Source organism: Pseudonaja textilis, chromosome 9 (assembly GCF_049901715.1).
Source record: "Pseudonaja textilis isolate UNSWEBS1 chromosome 9, rPseTex1.2, whole genome shotgun sequence".
In the NCBI taxonomy this organism is placed as follows: Eukaryota; Metazoa; Chordata; class Lepidosauria; order Squamata; family Elapidae; genus Pseudonaja; species Pseudonaja textilis.
This window is the reverse complement of record NC_141998.1, coordinates 5173719-5194383: the sequence shown is the minus strand read 5'-3', so window position 1 is coordinate 5194383 and position 20665 is coordinate 5173719. Positions and strand designations below refer to the sequence as shown.

Below are 20665 nucleotides of genomic sequence, written 5' to 3'. Positions count from 1 at the left end.
GGAACAAAACTCTTTCAGATACTAATAATGTTAATATTTCTTCTTTAAAAAAAACCCGTAACAGTTTAATCAAACCCATCCTGCAGAATCAAGCGTTCATTAATTTGTGGGTAATAAAAGAAGGGTTTGAGTCTTCCATAAAATCCTAAACCTGCCTTCTTTAATATCAGACCTGAGTGCCTGAAGGATTCGGTGTTGGGAAAATGTTGCCCCAAATTCTTCTCATTCCGAAGCTCCATTACTTGGCTCAGGTTGTAGGTCTTGCACCAAATCGGAACTTCTTGGGAAATTGCCTCTTACGTATCCATTGGGCAACTCAATCAATCTTCACTTTGTCTATGGAGATTCCCAATCTCCAGATCATGGACGCCCCAAAGGTTTTGTTTTTTTTTTAGTTTTTCAGTTAAAACTGAAGAAGCTGCTTGGATGGGAAGTGAAACATTTTCAAAGAAAAACCCCCAAGAAAGTCCACTTGTCTTTTGGAAAAGCACCTTGGGGATATCTTCAGTTTGATTTCCTTCTTTGTGTTAAGGAAATAACGCTCGTTGCTCCATTTTGTCTTCTTGGGGAATGGCGAGGGGTAACTTAGCAGAACAATTTCATGTTAATAAATGCAATGTATGCATTCAGTCGTTACAGATACAGATAATCAGAGTAGGAAGGGACCTTGTAGGTCATCTAGTCGAACCACCCACCCAAGTGGGAGACACTACATCATTTCTGACAAATGGCAGTCCAATGTCTTCTTGAAAATCTCAGGTGATGATGCTCCCACAACTTCCGAGGGCAACTTCTATTCCATTGATTGATTGTTCTCACTGTCAGAAAGTTTCTCCTTGTTTCCAGGTTAAATCTCTCCTTGTTCAGTTTCCATCCATTATTCCTTATCTGGCCTACAGGCACTTTAGAAAATAGCTTGACCCCTTCCTTTCTGTGGCAGCCCCTCAAGTATTGGAAGATTGCTATCCTGTCTCCCCTGGTCCTTCTCTTTACTAGACTAGCCAAGCCCAGTTCCTGCAACTGTTCACTGTATGTTTTAGCCTCCAGTCCCCTAATCATCCGGGTTGCTCTTCTCTGTATTATTTCTAGAGTCTCAACATCTTTTTTATAATGTGGTGACCAAAACTGGATGTAGTACTCAAGGTGTGGTCTTACTAAGGCTTTATAGAGTGGTATTAGTACTTCCCTTGATCTTGACTGTATCCCTCTGTTAATACAACTTAGGATTGCATTAGCTTTTTGGGTGGCTGCTGCACACGGCTGGCTCCTAGTTAGCTGGTTGTCCACTAAGACACCAAGATCCCTCTCCCAGTTACTGCTATTGAGCCTGGTTTCACCCAATCTATATGTGTACTTTTGGTTTTTCTTGCCTAAGTGTAGGACTTTACTTTTCTCTATATTGAATTTCATTTTATTAGATATGGCCCAGTGTTCTAGTTTGTCAAGATCCATCTGGATCTTGAGCCTATCTTCTTGGGTGTTAGCTATTCCTGCCAACTTAGTATCATCTACAAATTTGGTAAGTTCGCTTTCTATTTCCTCATCTAAGTCGTTAATGAAGATATTGAAGAGTCCTGGGCCTAAGACGGAACCTTGTGGCACCCCACTGCTTCCTTCCCTCCATGTAGACTTAGACCCATTAAGGACTACTCGTTGAGTACGATTTGCCAGCCAGTTGCAAATCCATCTAGTGGTAGTGCTATCTATTCCACTTTTTTCTAGCTTAATAAGAAGTAGGTTGTGGTCTACTTTATCAAATGCCTTGCTGAAATCTAAATATATTATATCCACAGTATTTTGCTCTTCTACTAATTTAGTCACTGTGTTGAAGAATGAAATAAGATTGGTTTGGCACGATCTGTTTCTAACAAACCTGTGCTGACTGCTAGTTATTACTTTACTTGTTTCTAGATGTTGGCAGATCTGTTTCTTTTATTATCCTTTCCAGTATCTTCTCGGGTATTGATGTTAGGCTGATTGGTCTATAGTTTCCTGGGTCTGTTTTTTTTTTCTTTTTTGAAGATGGGAACCACATCAGCTCTTTTCCAATCCTCTGGTAGTTCCCCGGTGCTCCAGGATTTTTGAAAGATATGGTGCAGTGGTTCTGAGATGACCTCTGCCAGCTCCTTTATTTATTTTTTGCTTATTTTAACTTTTATTTCTGGTCTGTCTTTTACAGTTATGTTTTTGGTGGGTTTCTTTTTGCATGAAGACAGATGCAAAGAATGAGTTAAGCAGTTCTGCTTTCTCTCTTTTGCCTGTTACTTCCTTGCCATCTTCTCTCTTTAGTGGACCGACTGTTTCCTTGATTTTTTTTCTTGTTATTTATATGTTGGAAGAAACTTTTTTTTATTATCTTTGACTTTTGTTGCAAGTCTTTGTCCGTTCTGAGCCTTTGCTATCCTGACTTTGTCTTTGCAGATTCTGGCTATCTGCTGATATTCTGCCTTAGTTGTATGTCCTTCTTTCCATTTTTTGTACTTGTCCTTTTTTTCTTTCAATTTGCCAGAGAGATCTTTGTGCAGCCATGCTGGTTTCTTCTTGGATTTCTTGTTTTTCTTTCTCAGTAGTATTGTGCTGGTCTGGGCTTCTATGATCATACTGTTTAGAGTTTCCCAAGATTCTTGAGTTGTTTTCCCCTTTAGGATTTTCATCCATGGAATCTTTCCCAAGTTCTCTCTTAGTTTATTGAAATCAGCTCTTTTAAAATCCAAGACTCTGGTGTCATTATGCTCTGTTGCTTGTGTTTGAGTTATGTTGAATTCTAGTATGACATGGTCACTCTCACCCAAGGTTCCTGCAGTTTCAACTCCCTCTATCACTTCTTCTTTGTTTGTAAGAATTAAGTCCAGTATGACTGTCCCTCTAGTTTCACCCTCTACCTAATTTCTAATCTTTGGAGTGTCTTGCACACCCTTGTAGACAGAAGCAAACTTTCTGTTTGAACAATGGTTTCCGGAGCAGATAATTCAATTTTTGCTCCATTTCGCTTATTATTGTTCCAAATTTCAATTTGTGTGGTACTTTCCTTCTGTCTGCTGCAGGGGTCTTCAAACTTGGCAACTTTAAGTCTTGTGGACTTCAACTCCTAGAAGTCTCCATCCAGCAACTTATGGGAGTTGAAGTCCATGAGTCTTAAAGTTGCCAAGTTTGGAGACCCCTGGTCTACTGCTTTCTGGAGTGTCCAACATGGTTGAACAGCCTTAGAGAGGACATTCTTCAGAATGTTCTTTGTTTAAAAAAAACAAACCAACTTTATAAAGTTTCCAAGAAAGTTAAATACCAAATATTAAACAAAAGAAAAGATTTTTAAAAGGGAGGGGAATCAGACTGGAAAGTGACAGGGGAAAGTAAAAAGGAACAGGGAAACCTGACTTCTGACTTCCTTCCTTCAGTATGCGTATATAATAATCGTCAGTGTTTTTCGATATTGATATAAGCTCTTTTGAGAAGTGGCTACAGCAAAAAACATCAGCCTGCGCCTGTTTAGTGATAATGAAAGCTGTTTGGGTTCAGGTATTCTGTTTTTCTTTGTCTTTAGTTTGTTACTGCTCCTGTTGTGGGAAAGTGTTGCATTTTTTGTAACTTGTGAAAATATATAAAGCAAGACACGTTCTGATTCAGGTGTTGTTTTGCCTCTGTTCTTCGTGTTGTGCCATATCCGTCATCGGATGTTGGCGATTCTATTTTTATCAACAGCTGCATGAAAAAATGCCGCTCAGTTTTGTCCAACCTAGTTCCTTAGATTTTGAAGCCATTATGTCCTTCTTCCACCTGGAGCTCATTTGCCTTCAATCTTTTCCTGGAGGATTAAGGGAAGGATGCTTTATTTTTTTCCCGGTGTCGCATCCCATGTCTGAAATTGCCTCTATTAACCAAGCAAAGGTGTTTGGAAAAGCTGGAGGGTCAAAATATGAGCTCAGCGGTCGTTGGAATTGGAATAGTCTTTATTGGCCAGGTGTGATCGGACACACAAAGAATTTGTCTCTGCGCACAAGCTCTCAGCGTATATACAAACAACGAAGTGATAAGTCACAGACACTGGGATGACCCAGAGCGTGGCACAAAAGCAACACAAAAGTAGGTAAAGTCCCTTTAATTCCTCCAACTTGGCCCCCAATGTCCAGTTATCATCGGCTGGAGAAAAAAACTCTCTCAAGAACAGTTGTTCAACGGGAAGAAATTCAGTCTGAACCCAAAGTACATATAAATTATAAATAAAAACCAACACAAACCACAGCTGCAGCAATTAACGAGACAGAGCAGGATAAGGAATTGCAGGCTTCAAAAGATAATGAAACACACACAATTGGGAGGATGCCAGAACCCAGATAAGACTTGACAAACCAAAATAATTCACACTTTGCTTCCAGCAAGGTGCTGTGCGCAAACGCCCTTTTGAAATCCTGTTTTCCCAGCTGCAGCTAATGAAGGGAATCAGGGCCCTTTTCTCCCCCGTAACTCATGTTGCTCCCTTCTCCGTTCCTCCCTGCATGCCCTAGGATGAAGAGGGGATGGGCCTGGGTCTTCCTCTGAAGGCCCAGCCGGACTGTGCCCTTCCCCGGTTTCTTCCACAGCCATAGGAGCCACACTCCCACTCCCTTTCAGTTGTTCGACCTCCCCCTCGGAATCAGATTCCAGCAGGGGCATGACAGATACAGTCATAATTCATAAAAGTGATAAATCATGAGATAGTAATAGGAGATAGTAGTAGGAAAGTTGAGAAGATGAGAAGGATAATAGCAGTATATCCCTACTACATGAATAAATATCTTTAGGCCTAAGTGCTATGGAAATGAGGTGTTTAATAGAATGATAGCATTTGGTCGGGGGGATTCTCTTTGGGCCTAGTTTTTAGGCATGCAATGTTCTGTAACGACATCTTGACAGGAGAAGTTGAAGCAGTTTATGTCCACATTTACAGATAATCACAGTTGGAAGGGACTTTGTGGGTCATTGTTGTGGTTCACCGGCGGCAGATGCAGACGGCAGAGGTGTTGGAGAGCGAGGGCTCAGATGAGGGGCCTGCATGTGAGGCAGGGATGGGGCCAGGACCATCAGGGAGTGGAGTGCTGCCTTTGGAGATTGCGGAGGCTGGCAGCAGTGAGGAAGAGGCCCCTGAGGAGCCTATGCCCAGTGCACGTGCACGCAGGGCTGCTCGAAGGAAAGAGCAGCTGCAGCAGCACGGGCAACTCGGGAGTAAGGCTGCAAGGTAATGGCCCCTCCCTTAGGAGATAAAAGCCAGCTGAGAAACTGGAGTTCTTTGCAGGAAGCAAAGAAGTTTTTGCACTCAGGCCTTGCGGATGTTCAGACTCTCTTAGTTTGTGTTTGGAGACTCTTTGTGTTTGAAATAATTCTTGACAACTTTATCTAGTGTTCATGGCAGCCTTGCACAACCTTGCCAAGGCTCCTCCTTATCAGAGACACAAACAGCCTTTTAACTGGGAAGGAACGGAATTCGTAAAGAATCATTAAAAGGTTTTGCTGTTACCTCTGTCTGGTGTTTGTTTCCTTGGAGCAAGGTTTGGGTCAGAACAGTCATCTAGTCCAACACCCCCACCCACCCCCGCCTAAGCAGGAGACCCTACACCATTTCTGATAAATGCCAGTCCAATCTCTTCTTGGAATGTGTGAGGCCTGTAGATCTTTTGTTAACCCTCTTTCTGGCTCTTGCAAATACGCAGGTCTTCAATGGAAGCAATTCTGTTTGCTGGAATGAGAATAGTGAAAAGGCTTTTGCCTTCCTGATAGACCACTTCTGGTTATCCTTAGGTGTCCTAACTCTCCTAGTCTCGAAAGCACCAGAGGGCAGGACAAGAATTCATGGGTGGAAGATCCTTAAAGACAGATCCAACCTAGAACTAAGGGGGAAAATATTTCTGACCGTGAGAAGAACAATTAATCAGTGGAACGGGAAGTTTTGGGTGCTCCAACACTGGAGGCCATCAAGAAGAGGTAGGATAGCCATTTGGAAATGGAGCTGGGAATCAGAATATAAGCTTCAGTGCAAGTCAGACCAAGACCATTGAAGAGGATAAGTTGTAAGATAAGAAGTTATGTGCAAGTGGCCATCACACATAACAAAAAAATCCCTAATTTTGAGGTGTCTTCTTTTGGCAGAAACAACACAAGGATAAGGGGCAGGATTGCTGTCGAGTTAAGATCTGCGTGGTTCTGCCCCCGCATCTGGTAATCTGGAGCATTAAAAAGCATTGCCAAGAGAAATTGATAGGATAGGTAGGCAGAATTTACAGCTAGAATAGAATTGAACAGTGGACGTCCTCGCTTGGCGTGGACTTTTTGTGCGAGGGCCTTAAAGCTCACCTCGCTGGCTGGTGGGTCGCTGCCATTTCGAAGTAGCAAATGCTCCGGCTTAAATCTACAGGTTTAGCCACCCAGGGTCACCTTGTAGGGGAGACCAGGGGTGGGGGTGGGGGAACAGGAATTTGATCAAATCAAATCAATAAAAGTGTAGATTTAATAGAATTTGAAACCAGCAATGCAAATGGGACAATACATGTGGGAGAATCTCATCTCTGCCCTTGGGAATGATGTGGCTGTCCCCCATTCTTTATTATAGCCCCACCCCAGTCAGAGGTGGGATTCAGACGGTTCTAGAGAACCGGTAGCGGAAATATTGAGTAGTTTGGAGAACCGGCAAATCCCACCTCTGACTGGCCCCGCCAACCCCATCTATTCCCTGCCTCCCCTTGAGTCCCAGCTGATCGGCTGGGTCTTCTTTGGTTGCCCTGCACAGGAGAACGGAGCTGGAAAGCAGGTTAGTGGGGTGGGGAGGGAATGGGGATTTTGCAGTCTCCTTCCCCTGCCATACCCATCACACTACACCACGCCCAACAAGCCATTTCACAGCCTCCAAGCCGCCACGCCCACAGAACCGGCAGTAAAAAAAAAAAATGGAATCCCACCACTGTCCCCAATGTTGGTTGCACTTGCTCTTTGTTCCCGTAAACAATCTTTGGGCCCTCTCCATTGTCCAGGCGTCCCTTTGCTCTACTATCTGCTGTCTTATTTTGAAAGAAGCAGGAATTATGGAGTAAATACGGCTAGGAGCAGAGCAAGGGGCCGTGCTAATCCAAGGGCCGTGCTCTGTCTTTTCAGCTTTGAAGCCATGTTTTGGAGCGGACGGTTCTGGAGACGGGCCTTGGTGCTGCAGCTGTACCTCCTGCTTCGGACTTCGCAGACGTGGGCTGGCACAGAAGCCTCGGCTCCCCCTCCCATCACGGCAGCCTCCTTCCTACAGGACCTTTTCCTCCGTTACGGTGAAGAGGACACGCTCAGCCTGCAGCAGTTGAAATCTCTGTTGGGGCACCTGCATGTGGGCGTCGAACGGCACAATGTCAGTCACACGCAGCGGCAGCCGCCACATCACTGGAACATCTCCAAGGTAATCACCTCTGCTTCCCCATTAGAATAGAAGAGAGTAGAATTAAGAATGAAAGAATAGAATAGAATAGAATAGAATAGAATAGAATAGAATAGAATAGAATAGAATAGAATAGAATGAAAGAGAACTAAGAATGAAAGAGAACTAAGAATGAAAGAATAGAATTAAGAATGAACAGAATAGAAGAGAAATGATAGAATAGAATTAAGAATGAAAGAATAGAATAAAATAGGATTAAGAATGAAAGAATAGAATAGAATGAAAGAACTAAGAATGAAAGAATAGAATTAAGAATGAACAGAATAGAACAGAAATGAAAGAATAGAATAGAATTAAGAATGAAAGAATGGAATAGAATTAAGAATGAAAGAATAGAATTAAGAATGAAAGAATGGAATAGAATTAAGAATGAAAGAATTAAGAATGAATAGAACATAAATGAAAGAATAGAATTAAGAATGAAAGAATAGAATAGAATTAAGAATGAAAGAAGAGAATTAAGAATGAATAGAATAGAAATGAAAGAATAGAATAGAATTAAGAATGAAAGAATAGAATAAAATAGATTTAAGAATGAAAGAATAGAATAGAGTAGAATAGAATAGAATGAAAGAGAATGAAAGAATGGAATTAAGAATGAATAGAATAGAACATAAATGAAAGAATAGAATTAAGAATGAAAGAATAGAATAGAATTAAGAATGAAAGAATGGAATAGAATTAAGAATGAAAGAATAGAATTAAGAATGAAAGAATGGAATAGAATTAAGAATGAAAGGAGAATTAAGAATGAATAGAACATAAATGAAAGAATAGAATTAAGAATGAAAGAATAGAATAGAATTAAGAATGAAAGAAGAGAATTAAGAATGAATAGAATAGAAATGAAAAAATAGAATAGAATTAAGAATGAAAGAATAAAATAGAATAAACGTAGTCACTGAACCGGGAGTAACTCCAGTTGAATTCCATCCCTGCTTGAAGCCTGATGGACTTCCAAGTTGCCAAGGTTGGAGACCCCTGGTCTGGATGACTCTCTCTTTCTCTCAGCCCAACTCAGTTCTCCACGTTGCGGTGGTGGGGAAAAGGAGAGGTGGAAGGCGTATCGGACACATTGGCTTTCTTGAGTTGTTTAGAAAAATAATAAAGGCAGGATCTAAAATACAAGTTGAACAGTTCTGGTGAGGACCTCCAATAACTTGGTGGCCGGGGGAAATGTGCACGTGTTTCCCCTGCCAGCTGAAGTCAGATCTGGCCTCTGGCGTGTTGTTCTTCTAAAGATGCTCTTGAACCGTTCCTTCAAGAGACTAGTCCTGCCCATAAGGCCATAGACCAGGGGTGTCAAACTTGTGGCATCACAGTGACATCACTTGCCATATTGCGATTCCCCTCCCTAAACTGGGCGTGGGCGTGGCCAGCACGTGACGCATCCGCGAGTTTGACAGCCCTGCCATAGACTGAAAACAGATGGCTCTCCTGATCAGTGGCATGGTGGCGCAGTGGTTAGAATGCAGTATTGCAGGCTGACTCTGCCCACAGCTAGGAAGTTCGATCCTGACCGACTCCAAGTTGACTCAGCCTTCCATCCTTCCAAGGTGGGTAAAATGAGGACCCAGATTGTTGGGGACAAGAGGCTGACTCTGTAAATCGCTTCGAGAGGGCTGTGAGGCACCGTGAAGCGGTATATATAAGTCTTAAGCGCTGTTGCTATCAATCTGATGATGGTAGTGTCATACTCCCAAGTCCCACGTTGTCACGAAGCAAACCCTGGCTCCTTTTGTGCGTGAGTTGTGATGCAACACTCATGTCCCAAAGTGACAGAGCCAATGGCTTGAAGCTGCTTTCAGCAAAACAACAAAAGCAACCAATGTCTGTCTCAAAGGCATTGCGCATAAAAGGAAGGAAGGAGATGAAAGGGACGTTAGCCCTGGTTCAGGTCTTAAAAGCACAGATCTTTTTGATAACAGCCATCAAAAACTGTTAGCAGAGCCAGGTGTTTTCCCTCCACTGTTGCATCCTGATAGAAGGAACCTTGCAGTGGGTTCAAAACTGGAAGAATTATCTGTATATATAAAAGCGAAAGTCCACTCACGCATCATCACAAACTCTCCAGAACCGTAAAGCCTACAAACTTGAAATTTGGCATGTACGTCCCTCTTGGCTTCTAGGTGCTCACTAAGAAAGGATTTTTCAAAATGACCATCAGAGCATTAGTATTTCCTATATTATGATTATGATTATTATTATTATCTGATGCTAAGGAATTCTACTCCCCCGCCCCACCTGAAAAGAAATCTGTTCCAAATGCAAAACACAAGCAGAGGAGTTTCAGTTTCACAGCAGCAAGCAGCTTTAGTACACAACAGTTGAGCTAAGCCACGCCCAGGCTCCTTGCTGTCTCCCTCTTGCTCACAGAGCAAATACAGTTTCCATGTTTCAGTTTCCAAACAGCCCTCAACTCTCTCACACACTGACAGGACACTAGCCAGATGAATACCGATGGATGCTGGTAGGCAGAGGCAGAATTTCCCCCCTCCACGCTCTTATTTTCCTCCCCAAAATCTAAGCCAAACCACAGAGTTTCGTAGTGAAGCACAGGTATTGAGCCAGTATCCTAAAGTTTACACAAATTCACAGAATATCAGAAACTGGGTGTAGGAGTTGCTTCCGAAGGCCTGAGAGGAAGGGAGGGAGAAGGTGCTGTTGCGGAGAAGTTAAGGAAAGGATATCCGAGCCGGTGCATCACCTGTGTGTCTGAAGAAGCAGGATGAGACCCGCTGTGGAAATCTCAACCTTTTTGCCTTTGCAGTGCTTCAGTTCTTCAGAACTCTTCGCCACCCACAATCTGAGTGAATCGTCCCATCTCGGGCAGAGGGAGTTCAAAGAATTCTGCCCGACTATCTTGCAGCAGCTGGAATCAAGGGCATGCCTGCCAGAGAACCTGGAGGAGGAGGAGGAGGAAGGGATGAAGGAAGGGAAGCCAAGCTCCACAGAAGGTGCGTGCATTCAGCCCGTTTTACCTTGCGCCTTCGTGGCATTGGAGTTTTGATACTCCTCATCACCTGAGGGAAGGACGGGCGTCCTACTCTGTTTTCCCTTTCCAGTTGCCACTGTACTATAAGACTTAGTCTTGTAATACAGAAGCTTCAAAGAAACAGAGGATTAAAAGTGGAAGTACAAAGCTTTATTTTCTTTTCATTAAAAATAAAAAAATGTGTATGTTGCTTTCCAAAACTGGTTTCCAGGAAGCTTCTGAACGTGCTGCAAAGATGGCTTAATGACTTAATTTCAAGCAAGTATCTACTTCGGAGAGGCAGGAGTTGTTGAGTTCTAGTCCCACCTTAGGCGTGAAAACTGGCTGGGTAACTTTGGGCCAGTCACCAGGAGATGGTGAATTCTAGTTCCTCCTTAGGTAAGAAAACTAGCTGGGTGACTTTGGTTCAATCACAAGGAGACGACGAGTTCTAGTTTCACTTTAGGCGTGAAAACTGGCTGGGTAACTTTGGGCCAGTCACCAGGAGATGGTGAATTCTAGTTCCTCCTTAGGTAGGAAAACTAGCTGGGTGACTTTGGTTCAATCACAAGGAGACGACGAGTTCTAGTTTCACTTTAGGCGTGAAAACTGGCTGGGTAACTTTGGGCCAGTCACCAGGAGATGGTGAATTCTAGTTCCTCCTTAGGCAGAAAAGCTAGCTGGGTGACTTTGGGCCAATCACAAGGAGGCTATGAGTTCTAGTTCCACTTTAGGCATGAAAGCATGGGCCAGTCATCAACAGATGGTTCATGCAAAATCCAGGTGCCTCTTTTGGTCCCTTAAATTCCAATTTTTCTAATGGAAATTTAGGGGTTTTCATGGGCGTTGCAGGTTTCTTATCCCCTTTGCAGGCTTAAACTACAATTTAATCCCTTCTATCTGCCCCACCAAAAACAGCAACGAAGGGATGTAGAAAAATGTTGATCCCATCCTTTGGGTGGGTTTGGGGAATGGGGGTCTCTAAATAGGATGCTGAAGACGTTATGTACAAGGTCTGAAATGATCTGAGCACGATTCCTCTCATTTAGAGAAGTCTGCAAGCAGGACAATTAGGTCCATAGTTAACAAACGCAGTTTTGACATATTTTATCCAAGTTCCTCTTTAAAAAAAATAATTAACCCATATTGCTTTTTTTGGCGGTCACAGTACCACGGCGGGTTTGTTTTGGCTATAAGCTAAGCAATCCAAGCCAAACTTTTACTGATTGGCTTAACTTGGATGACATTGTGATGAGGGCTTTTTCTCTTTCAAAACAGAGGTCCAAATTTTCCATGAGAACTTTGTTTTTCAACATCAAGCTTTAGCCTCGTCATGTTACATGTCAACTCCCCTGCCTGGGTCTGATCTGTTGACACGGTTCATGGATTAAATTTGAGTATAAAATGGAACAGCTTCCTCCACCCCCTGGAGGAAAAAAAAAATGCGGGGAATTAGCCAGCTGGTTGGAAAAGTTGCTCCTCAAAAACTTCCAAGTCAACTTGCAAAAGAACTTTTGAGGGATTAGGTTAGAGCAGGGGTCTGCAACCTTAAACACTCATTTGGGCCCATTTCCCACAGAAAAGAAAACACCGGGAGCCTCCAAACCTGGGTGGGCATGGCCAATTCAACATCACTCCCACCCAGTCACACGACCACGCCTACCCAGGTTTTGTGGCTTCCGGTGTTTTCTGTGGGAAATGGATCTCTCTCCTTCCCTCTCCTTTCTGTTTTTTTTTTGTGTTTTACCTCCTCAGGTAAAACTTGAGGAGTGACTGGGAGGGAAGGGCGAGGGGCAGAGCCAGCCAGTGGTGGGATCACCCAACAGGGAGCCACAGCAGAGGGCCCAAAGAGCTGCATGCAGCTCCAGAGCCGCGGGTTGCCGATACCCGGGTTAGAGCCTTAGACCTTTCCAACATCCCTTGTGTTTAAAGGCCCATTCCCAGTTTTCAAAATTACTTGGGTAAACGTGCCCTTCTTTCTTCTTGTTTACAGTGTGGGGGTTTGGTTTCCTCAGTGTTACACTGATTAACCTTGCCTCCCTCCTTGGAGTCTTCATCGTGCCCTGTACTGAGAAGGTCTTTTTCACACGCATCCTAACTTATTTCATCGCGCTCTCCATCGGGACCCTGTTCTCTAACGCCCTGTTCCAGCTGATCCCAGAGGTGCAGTAAGAACAAACCCCCACCTGCTCATAGGTTCCCAACCCCATCACACCCACCAGTTTATCTTCTGGTACCCGATCGGCTGCTTGAATTCTCAGTGGCTTTTGAAATTGGATTTTTCACCTCTCGGGCCCAGGGAGGTTCCCTAAAAATAAAGGGAGGAATAAAAGCTCTGCTTCGTGTGGTATGTCCAGGCGTGTGCATGATTTCTGTGCCTGCACAGGGGACATGTTGGCTGCTTCGTATGACAAAAATCTAAAAGGTCCCCTCTGGTTAGATAGCAATAGCACTTAGATTATGTACCGCTTCACAGTGCTTTGCAGCCCTCTCTAAGCGGTTTATGGAGTCAGCCTCTTGCCCCCAATAATCTGGGTCCCCATTTTACCCACCTCGGAAGGATGGAAGGCTGAGTCAACCTTGAGCCGGTCAGGATTGAACTACTGGCAGAGGAAGGAAGGAAGGAAGGAAGGAAGGAAGGAAGGAAGGAAGGAAGGAAGGAAGGAAGGAAGGAAGGAAGGAAGGAAGGAAGGAAGGAAGGAAGGAAGGAAGGAAGGAAGGAAGGAAGGACAATAGCAATAGCACTTATATACCACTTCACAGTGCTTCACAGCCCTTTATAAGCTGTTTACAGAGTCAGCATAATTGCCCCCAACAATGTGGGTCCTCATTTTACCCACCTCAGAACGATGGAAGGCTTGAGCCTGGTGAGATTCGAACTGCCAAATTGCAGTCAGCCGGCAGTCAGCAGAAGTAGCCTGTGGTACACTAATATCTACAGTATATGAATCTTCTGAGAAAGGTCATCACTTAGATCTACGTTTGCTAGTTAAAAACCTTCAGTAATTCTTAGGGGCAATACCCACCTGTGAAGGACGGAAGGCTGACTCAGCCTTGAGCCTGGTGAGACCCGAACTGCCACACTGCGTAGCTCTCCATTCCAGAAAAAATAAATACTGTGATTTTGTCCGTAGTGCATATTAAGAGTGGGAGGTTCTTGAAGGATTCTGCCTCTTAATAAGCTTTGACTATAAATGGAAGCTACCTTGGTTGCATTTCCAAAGAGCATGATTATAAATGAGAGGCACATGGACTTAACTCCAGGGTTTTTTTTAGCACTGCAGTGTCTTTTTGGCCTGTTCAACAATGTAGGTGGGAAAACCACTGTGGCAGAGCACCATAAAGGTCACTTGCTTTTGTAAAAGGAAGGACCAAACACCATGTTGGCACCTGTATATATGGGAGGACGTCCTTTTATCTTGACTTCTCGGGTTTCTTTATCGGTTCCTCTTCCAGTAATTGGTTTATTTTCATGAATGGAGGAGTTTTCTTGGCGCTGTGTGAGATGTAATCTTTAGTAAATTGTGGTTTTTGATTGTACGTTTTGGGGACGCCTTAAATATAGCCATGAACTCTAGTTGCAGGTTTTTAAGTCGTAATTGTTTTCTGGCTCAACTTAGATAAACATGCATAGATAAACATGAGGTAAAAAAATGAGAGTTCATTTGGCCCTTTGTGGGAAAGACTATTTTTATAGTATCTGTACTAGTCTTCCTACAAAATTGATTTCTCTCATTTGGGGGGGAAAAAAAAAAAGAAAGTAATAAAAAGAAATCAGTACTATTCCTTCAGAATCCTTTCAACTTTCATTTTATATGGATAATGCCAGGCTACCGATAGCATTGTTTTATGTAATCCTTTTTTTCCCCTAGAGTTCATGGATATTTTCGTTCCCAAACCGTAAACGTAATGTTTTGTTGCTTGAAAATTAAAATACGCCTTTGTGATCCAACAGGAACAGAAATAATGGTCTCCATTGTTAAATTGCCTTGTTAAAAACTGTTGCAATGCGACGGTGCCAATCAATTAAGAATCTCTGTGCCTCGGGCAACAAATATTTCAGTACAAATATTGCTTGTCCTATAATAGAGAACACATACCCAGGCAAGGGATGGCTTGTGTTTTGCCTGTATCACTCTTGGGCTCTGGCACGTCATCTCCTTCTTGAGTCTACGTGCAGAACAGATTTGGGAAAAATGTCCTCCTAGTGGACCAGGAAGGACAACTTGGAAGTCCACCTGGCTGGAGACTTAAAGCTTCAGCATCAGTCTGAACATTGTGACTTGGATCGTGGTGAGCAGGCCCTCGCCGTAAAATTGGGCAGAACTTCCAATCCGGTGCAAATTATTGGATTTTTACTACAGATCCTTATAGCGAGGTTAAATTTATTGATCTTCATGGTCTGTGGCGGGTCTCTTCGCCTCTCTTGTGTTTTTATTATTTACTTGATTGATTAATTAATTTGCCACCCCTCTCATATCAAAATGACTCTGGGCAGCTTACTGCCTTAAAAACATTAACACCCTAATGGAGGAACGTTTCTAAAATGAGAAAAATGGAAGTCCCAATCAAAATAAAATGACAGTGAAAAAAAAAACAGGGAGAAGGGACCAAGACGCATGGGAAGGAGATGGGATTACCTCTTAACTCATCAGCCATCTCCAGGGTGATGATGCTCCCTCGTTGGGAACCCAGATCATCTGGCACCGTCAGGTCCTGGGGTCCTGGCAGAGGTCAGAAGGATGGGAGCCCATCTTACCTCAAGGGGTGAGATGTTCCAAAGGACAAGAGCCACAGCCAACCCTTCTCCTGGACCATGTTGGACTTCCCATCAAGAAGGAGCTTTCCATAGTGCCCAAGAGTGCTTCAAGCATGCCTGAATCAATCTTGATTTGTGTATCAATCATTAATAAATATCTCCTCTCTCTCTCTCCCTCCCTCTCTCTCTCCCTCCCTCTCTCCCTCTCCCTGTCTTCTGTTCCCTGTCTCCCCTTTTCATCCCCTGGTATGAATTCATTTTTGTACGTTCTGGTTGTTTGTTTTTTTCCCTCTTCCCATGTCATTCTTCCTCCTGTGATTTTCATCCGGGTGGGGTTGACCCTCACGCAGTCTGGGGATACGGTTTCCTCTGCGTGACCATCATTTCCCTCTGTTCCTTGATCGGGGCCAGCGTGGTTCCTTTCATGAAGAAGACCTTTTACAAGCGGTTGCTCCTCTACTTCATAGCTCTGGCAATCGGCACTCTTTATTCTAACGCCCTCTTCCAGCTCATCCCTGAGGTAGGACAAGGGCCTTTGGGCCTGCGTTGTGCAATTGTCGATGATTGTGTGGTGTGTGCAGTGTGACCTGTGCTTTGTGGTAGCTGTTCATCGCTTTCAGGAGAAGTGATACAGAGCCACCGAGCTCCCTTCAGTTATACCTAGGGTGGAAATATGTAAGCCATCTAAATATCGGGTTGTGGAGCCGTTAGAACAAGGAATCAATGGACCATTAATTTAGGCGTTTGCCTTTTGGGAAGGCATTTTTTGTTTTCATGTAAGGTTAAATTAACTCAATCGAGCATGTTGAGAACAAATGTCAGTTAAGATAAGGAACACAAGACTAAAAGTCCTGTGCCAATTTAATGGCCGGAATCCCATATCAACAGAAAATCACAGGTCAGTTGTGATAGTTTGAGCCAAAGTGTGATTAATTCCCTGCTAAAAATCTCTGGCTGCAAATATGTTGACCATAGTAATTTCCCAAGAAAAGGGTTAGGGGAAGACTAATAGGCAGTGGGGAAAATTGCCTTCACATTCTACAACGCAGGGGTACCCAACTCCCAGGCCGTTGACCCACTATCGGGCCGTGAGCCATTCAGAACCAGGCTACAGAAGCAGCGGGCGAGCTGGTATGCATGCACATCCCCATTTGTGCGAGCAACACATAAGCGTGTGTGTGCGTGTGTTCCATTTGCACGAGTGGCAGGGGTGCATGCCCACCACTTACACAAATGGAGCTCCGTGTATGTGCTTCCCCCGCTTTCTCCCCCCCCCCCGCTACCCTGGTCCTCCCCAAATAAGACCCAACTGGAAATAAGTCCTAGCATGATTTTTCAGGATGCTCGTAATAAAAGCCCTACCTTCAAAATAAGCCCCAGCTAAGATAGTCAGCCAGATGGACAGAATTTAATATTATATTTCCCCCAAAATAAGACCTAACCATAAAATAAGCCCTAATGCATCTTTTGGAGCAAAAATTAATATAAAACCTGGTCTTAATTTCGGGGAAAGGTGGGTAGTTCCAAATCTCTCCGATACACCTGTATTCCTCATGAAAACATACAAGGTCCATAGTGTATCTGATCTAAAATGAATAGGAAACATATCTTGCACATGCTAATACTGTGTACAACACATCAGCTGGTTCATCATAGAACTGAAAAATCAAATGATGATTTTTGTGCTTTCAAAGCAAGCAAAAGGCCATAAAGAATCTCCTTTGGTTTGCTATTTGATACGGTCCTGAATTTTTTTTAACCGTGCAAGTTCAGCTTGCAAATGGAACTCACCAGGCAAAATATGTGGATTGATTAGCTTGCTCATTTTTACCTCCTACATCTAATGCCAGAATTCAAGTCCAGCTTTCTCTTGGACACGGTCTCCATGTGGAAGGAATGTATTGTTGAATGTGTTTTAGAATTGTGCACAAGGCAGAGCATAATTAGACACAAGAAGTTTAAAATGTACTCCTCAGAAGCAGAGACTACAGCCCATCAAATTCAAAGATAGCTTTTGTTAGTTGCTGAGCAAGGTGAGAGGACATCTGATGTGGGCTTAACTTAGAGACACGCGGTAGTAATACGAATTAGTTGCCACTCGTGATCAGGAAATGCATTTCTCGGGTAGATTCTGAAGCTCCGGAGCTTTTTAGCTCCACTCTGGCCTACCCTTAGAGGTGAGAAGAAAGGAAGACAGAACTTTAGATAGAAAAGGAGGGGTAATATTTATTTATTTTATTTTTATTTTATTTTATTTTAATTTATTTTAATTTTATTATTATATTTTATATTTTATTTTATTTATTATTTTATTTTATTTTATTATTTTTTATTTTATTTTATGATTTTATTTTATTTTATGATTTTATTTTATTATTTTATATTTTATTATTTTATTTTATTTTATTATTATTTTATTTATTTATATTTTATTTTATTTATTATTTTATTTTATTATTTTTTCTTTTATTGTTTTATTTTGTTATTTTCTTTTATTATTTTATTTTGTTATTTTATTTTATGATTTTTATTTTATTTTATATTTTATTTTATTTTATTATTATTTTATTTATTTATTTATTTTAATTTTATTATTTTATTTTATATTTTATATTTTATTTTATTTTATTATTTTTTATTTTATTATTTTATTTTATTTTTTTATTTTATTTTATTTTTATTTTATTTTATTTTTTTATTTTTTATTTTTTTTACATACATACTTTTGACAGCCAACCCTTTTTCTCCCCATTTCCTTCAGGCCTTTGGCTTCAATCCACAGAAAGATGACTATGTCTCCAAATCTGCGGTTGTCTTTGGGGGATTTTATCTCTTTTTTTTCACTGAGAAAATACTGAAGATGCTCCTGAAACAGAAGGATCAGGTGAGTCTCTGTTGTTCCTGACACAACCTTTAGTTCCTTTCCTTTTGGAATTTAATTGCATTTTCCATCCATCAGAATAGAGTTAGAAGGGGACCTTGGAGATCAGTCCAACCCCACCCTGCTCAAGGGAGAGACCCTATACCAGAGGTGGGTATTCAGCTGGTTCTGACCAGTTTTGGAGAACCAGTAGCAGAAATTTTGAGTAGTTCGGAGAACTGGCAAATACCGCCTCTGACTGGCCCCGCCCCCATCTATTCTCCGCCTCCCCAGTTCCAGCTGATTGGCTGGGTCTTCTTTGGTTGCCCTGCCCAGGAGAACGGAGCTGGAAAGCAGGTTAGTGGGGTGGGGAGGGAATGGGGATTTTGAAGTAACCTTCCCCTGCCACGCTCACCAAGCCACACCCAGTAAAAATAGTAGTAAAAAAAATTGAACCCCACCATTGTGCTGGAGCCGATCCTCAGGGAAACTCCTCTTTACCAGAACGTAGAGAGAAGTACACCCTCTGCTAGAGAGAAGAGAGAAACGGCTGATTGGGGAATTCTGGTTAAATGGCTGATTGGGGAATTCTGGGAACTGAAGTCCATCCCGTCTTAAAGGTGCCAAGTTTGAGAGATATTGATCAAGTGTGCAATCAGCTGTTTTTCAGAGAAGTTATCTGCCCTGGCTTATTTTCTGAAGAGGTTGTAATAAACGTTTGAAGAAACTGAAGTGCCCGTCTACCATTATTTTTTTTATGGAAGTTTTTGTAATTAAATTTTTATTACAGCCTCAAAAATTTTGTGAAAGTTTAATCCCATCAGCTCAATATCAATTACAACAGAAAAAATAGTAAAAATGCATTTAGAAATACTGAGTTTCTTTTCCGGTTTTAATATGGGATGTATTTTGTGCAGAGTATCAGATAGATCCTGCCTGCTTGTTTGAATTCCCCGTTTCTCCCCTTTTCAAGTTTTCAGTACTGATTACAGGTACAAAACAAGTGTAGGACATGTCAGAATTAAAACAGCTGAGCAACCCATGGAGTAGATATTGGAAGGAACAGTCAATAAAGGACAAAAGAGGCAAATCATATCTGAGAGAAGAATTGTTCCAATGTACATATAGGTGAAAGTGCTGAATATGATTGCGTACATGAACGTTCAGAAAGAAGTATTTGGAAAATATTTCCTTTTAACACAGTAATCGGGGCACTTAATGATTATGAACTTTTGTGGATTGTTAGGCATTAAGCATCACGTTGCATAGCCTAGAAATGTGGCAAAATATCTGCGGTACAGCAGTTTTGAACGGAGGTATAAAAATATGGCAATAGCCATATTGAAGCTAAAATAACCACCTATAATAATAGCAGGGGTTATAATAATGGGTAATATGTGGTGTCCTGTGGTGAATAGCAAACCATGTTTATCTGGATGAAACTCGTCTCATGGACCTTGCACTGATTGATATGGGATGGGGACTTTTTGATCAACCTCCTAGAAGGCAAGAACTTAGTGAGAAGTCGTCTTTGGACCTCATGGTGATTTTGGATGCCATCAGCTAGGACTGCTGGGATGGGGATTCAGTCCCAGTAATTCAGATCCATCCTGGTGGATCGTATCTAGAAAGATGGCCCTCAACAAGAGGATGTTGTATCCTCCCTAAGGCTTTTAACCTATAATACCATAGTAGCTTTCTCCTGTTTCTTGCTTTTTAAGTAGCACTAGCACTTAGACTTATATACCGCTTCACAGTGCTTTTACAGCCCTCTCTAAGCAGTTTACAGAGTCAGCCTCTTGCCTCCCAACAATCTGGCTCCTCATTTTACCCACCTCGGAAGGACGGAAAGCTGAGTCAACCTTCAGCCCGTCAGGATCAAACTCCTGGCTGTGGGCAGAGTCAGCCTGCAATATTGCATTCTAACCAGAGTGCACCATGGAAGGAAGGGAGGGGGGGAAGGAAGGAAGGAAGGACAATAGCAATAGCATTTATATACCACTTCACAGTGCTTCACAGCCCTTTCTAAGCTGTTTACAAAGTCAGCATAATTGCCCCCAACAATCTGGGTCCTCATTTTACCCACCTCAGAACGATGGGAGGCTTGAGCCTGGTGGGATTCGAACTGCCAAATTGCAGTCAGCCGGCAGTCAGCAGAAGTAGCCTGCGGTACACTAAGAGAGGTCATCACTTAGATTTAAATTTGCTAGTTGAAAACCTTCAATAATTCTTAGGGGCAATAATGAGGTGGGTGGAGATGAACATGCTGGGATTCAATGCAAATTAGAGGGCAGCGTCCTTTGTAGAATCCTAGTCTCAGGGTTTGTAGCCCACAATGGTTTAGAAAAGAAACCTGCTCGCTCCAAGAGATTAAAACCATAGTTTAGAAGTACACCTGGACTGCTACTGTCCTGGAATCTCATGCGTTGTTTGCAAGTTGTGGCAATTCCTGCCACTCTAACCTGGCCAAAGTTCTTTAGGTTGCCTCACGTCTCCATTACTGCAATGTCCTCCATGTAGCTCTACCCTGGAAGAACTTTTGGAAGCATATGTTGGAAGCTGGAAGTTAAGTTGTCATGATACGGTCATGGTGTCATGATACCCTAATGCAGCATTAAAAGATCAGCC

At 42.4% G+C, this 20665-nt stretch overlaps 1 protein-coding gene across 5 annotated transcripts in view; it reads left to right on the top strand.

The window, feature by feature from the left end:
* The window catches only part of SLC39A14 (solute carrier family 39 member 14), a 58276-nt gene that overhangs the window by 24681 nt on the left and 12930 nt on the right, over positions 1-20665 (top strand). For 3 of the 5 annotated variants that reach the window (XM_026714995.2, XM_087938669.1, XM_026714992.2), the window contains 4 exons: positions 7120-7405; positions 10215-10401; positions 15528-15697; positions 17939-18061. In XM_026714995.2, coding sequence (XP_026570780.1) covers positions 7130-7405; positions 10215-10401; positions 15528-15697; positions 17939-18061 — 756 coding nt within the window. In that variant the 5' untranslated portion in view covers positions 7120-7129. Of the gene's footprint in view, positions 1-7119; positions 7406-10214; positions 10402-12411; positions 12582-15527; positions 15698-17938; positions 18062-20665 lie in introns of all 5 variants that reach the window. The other 2 variants (XM_087938671.1, XM_087938672.1) reach the window with 1 other exon arrangement.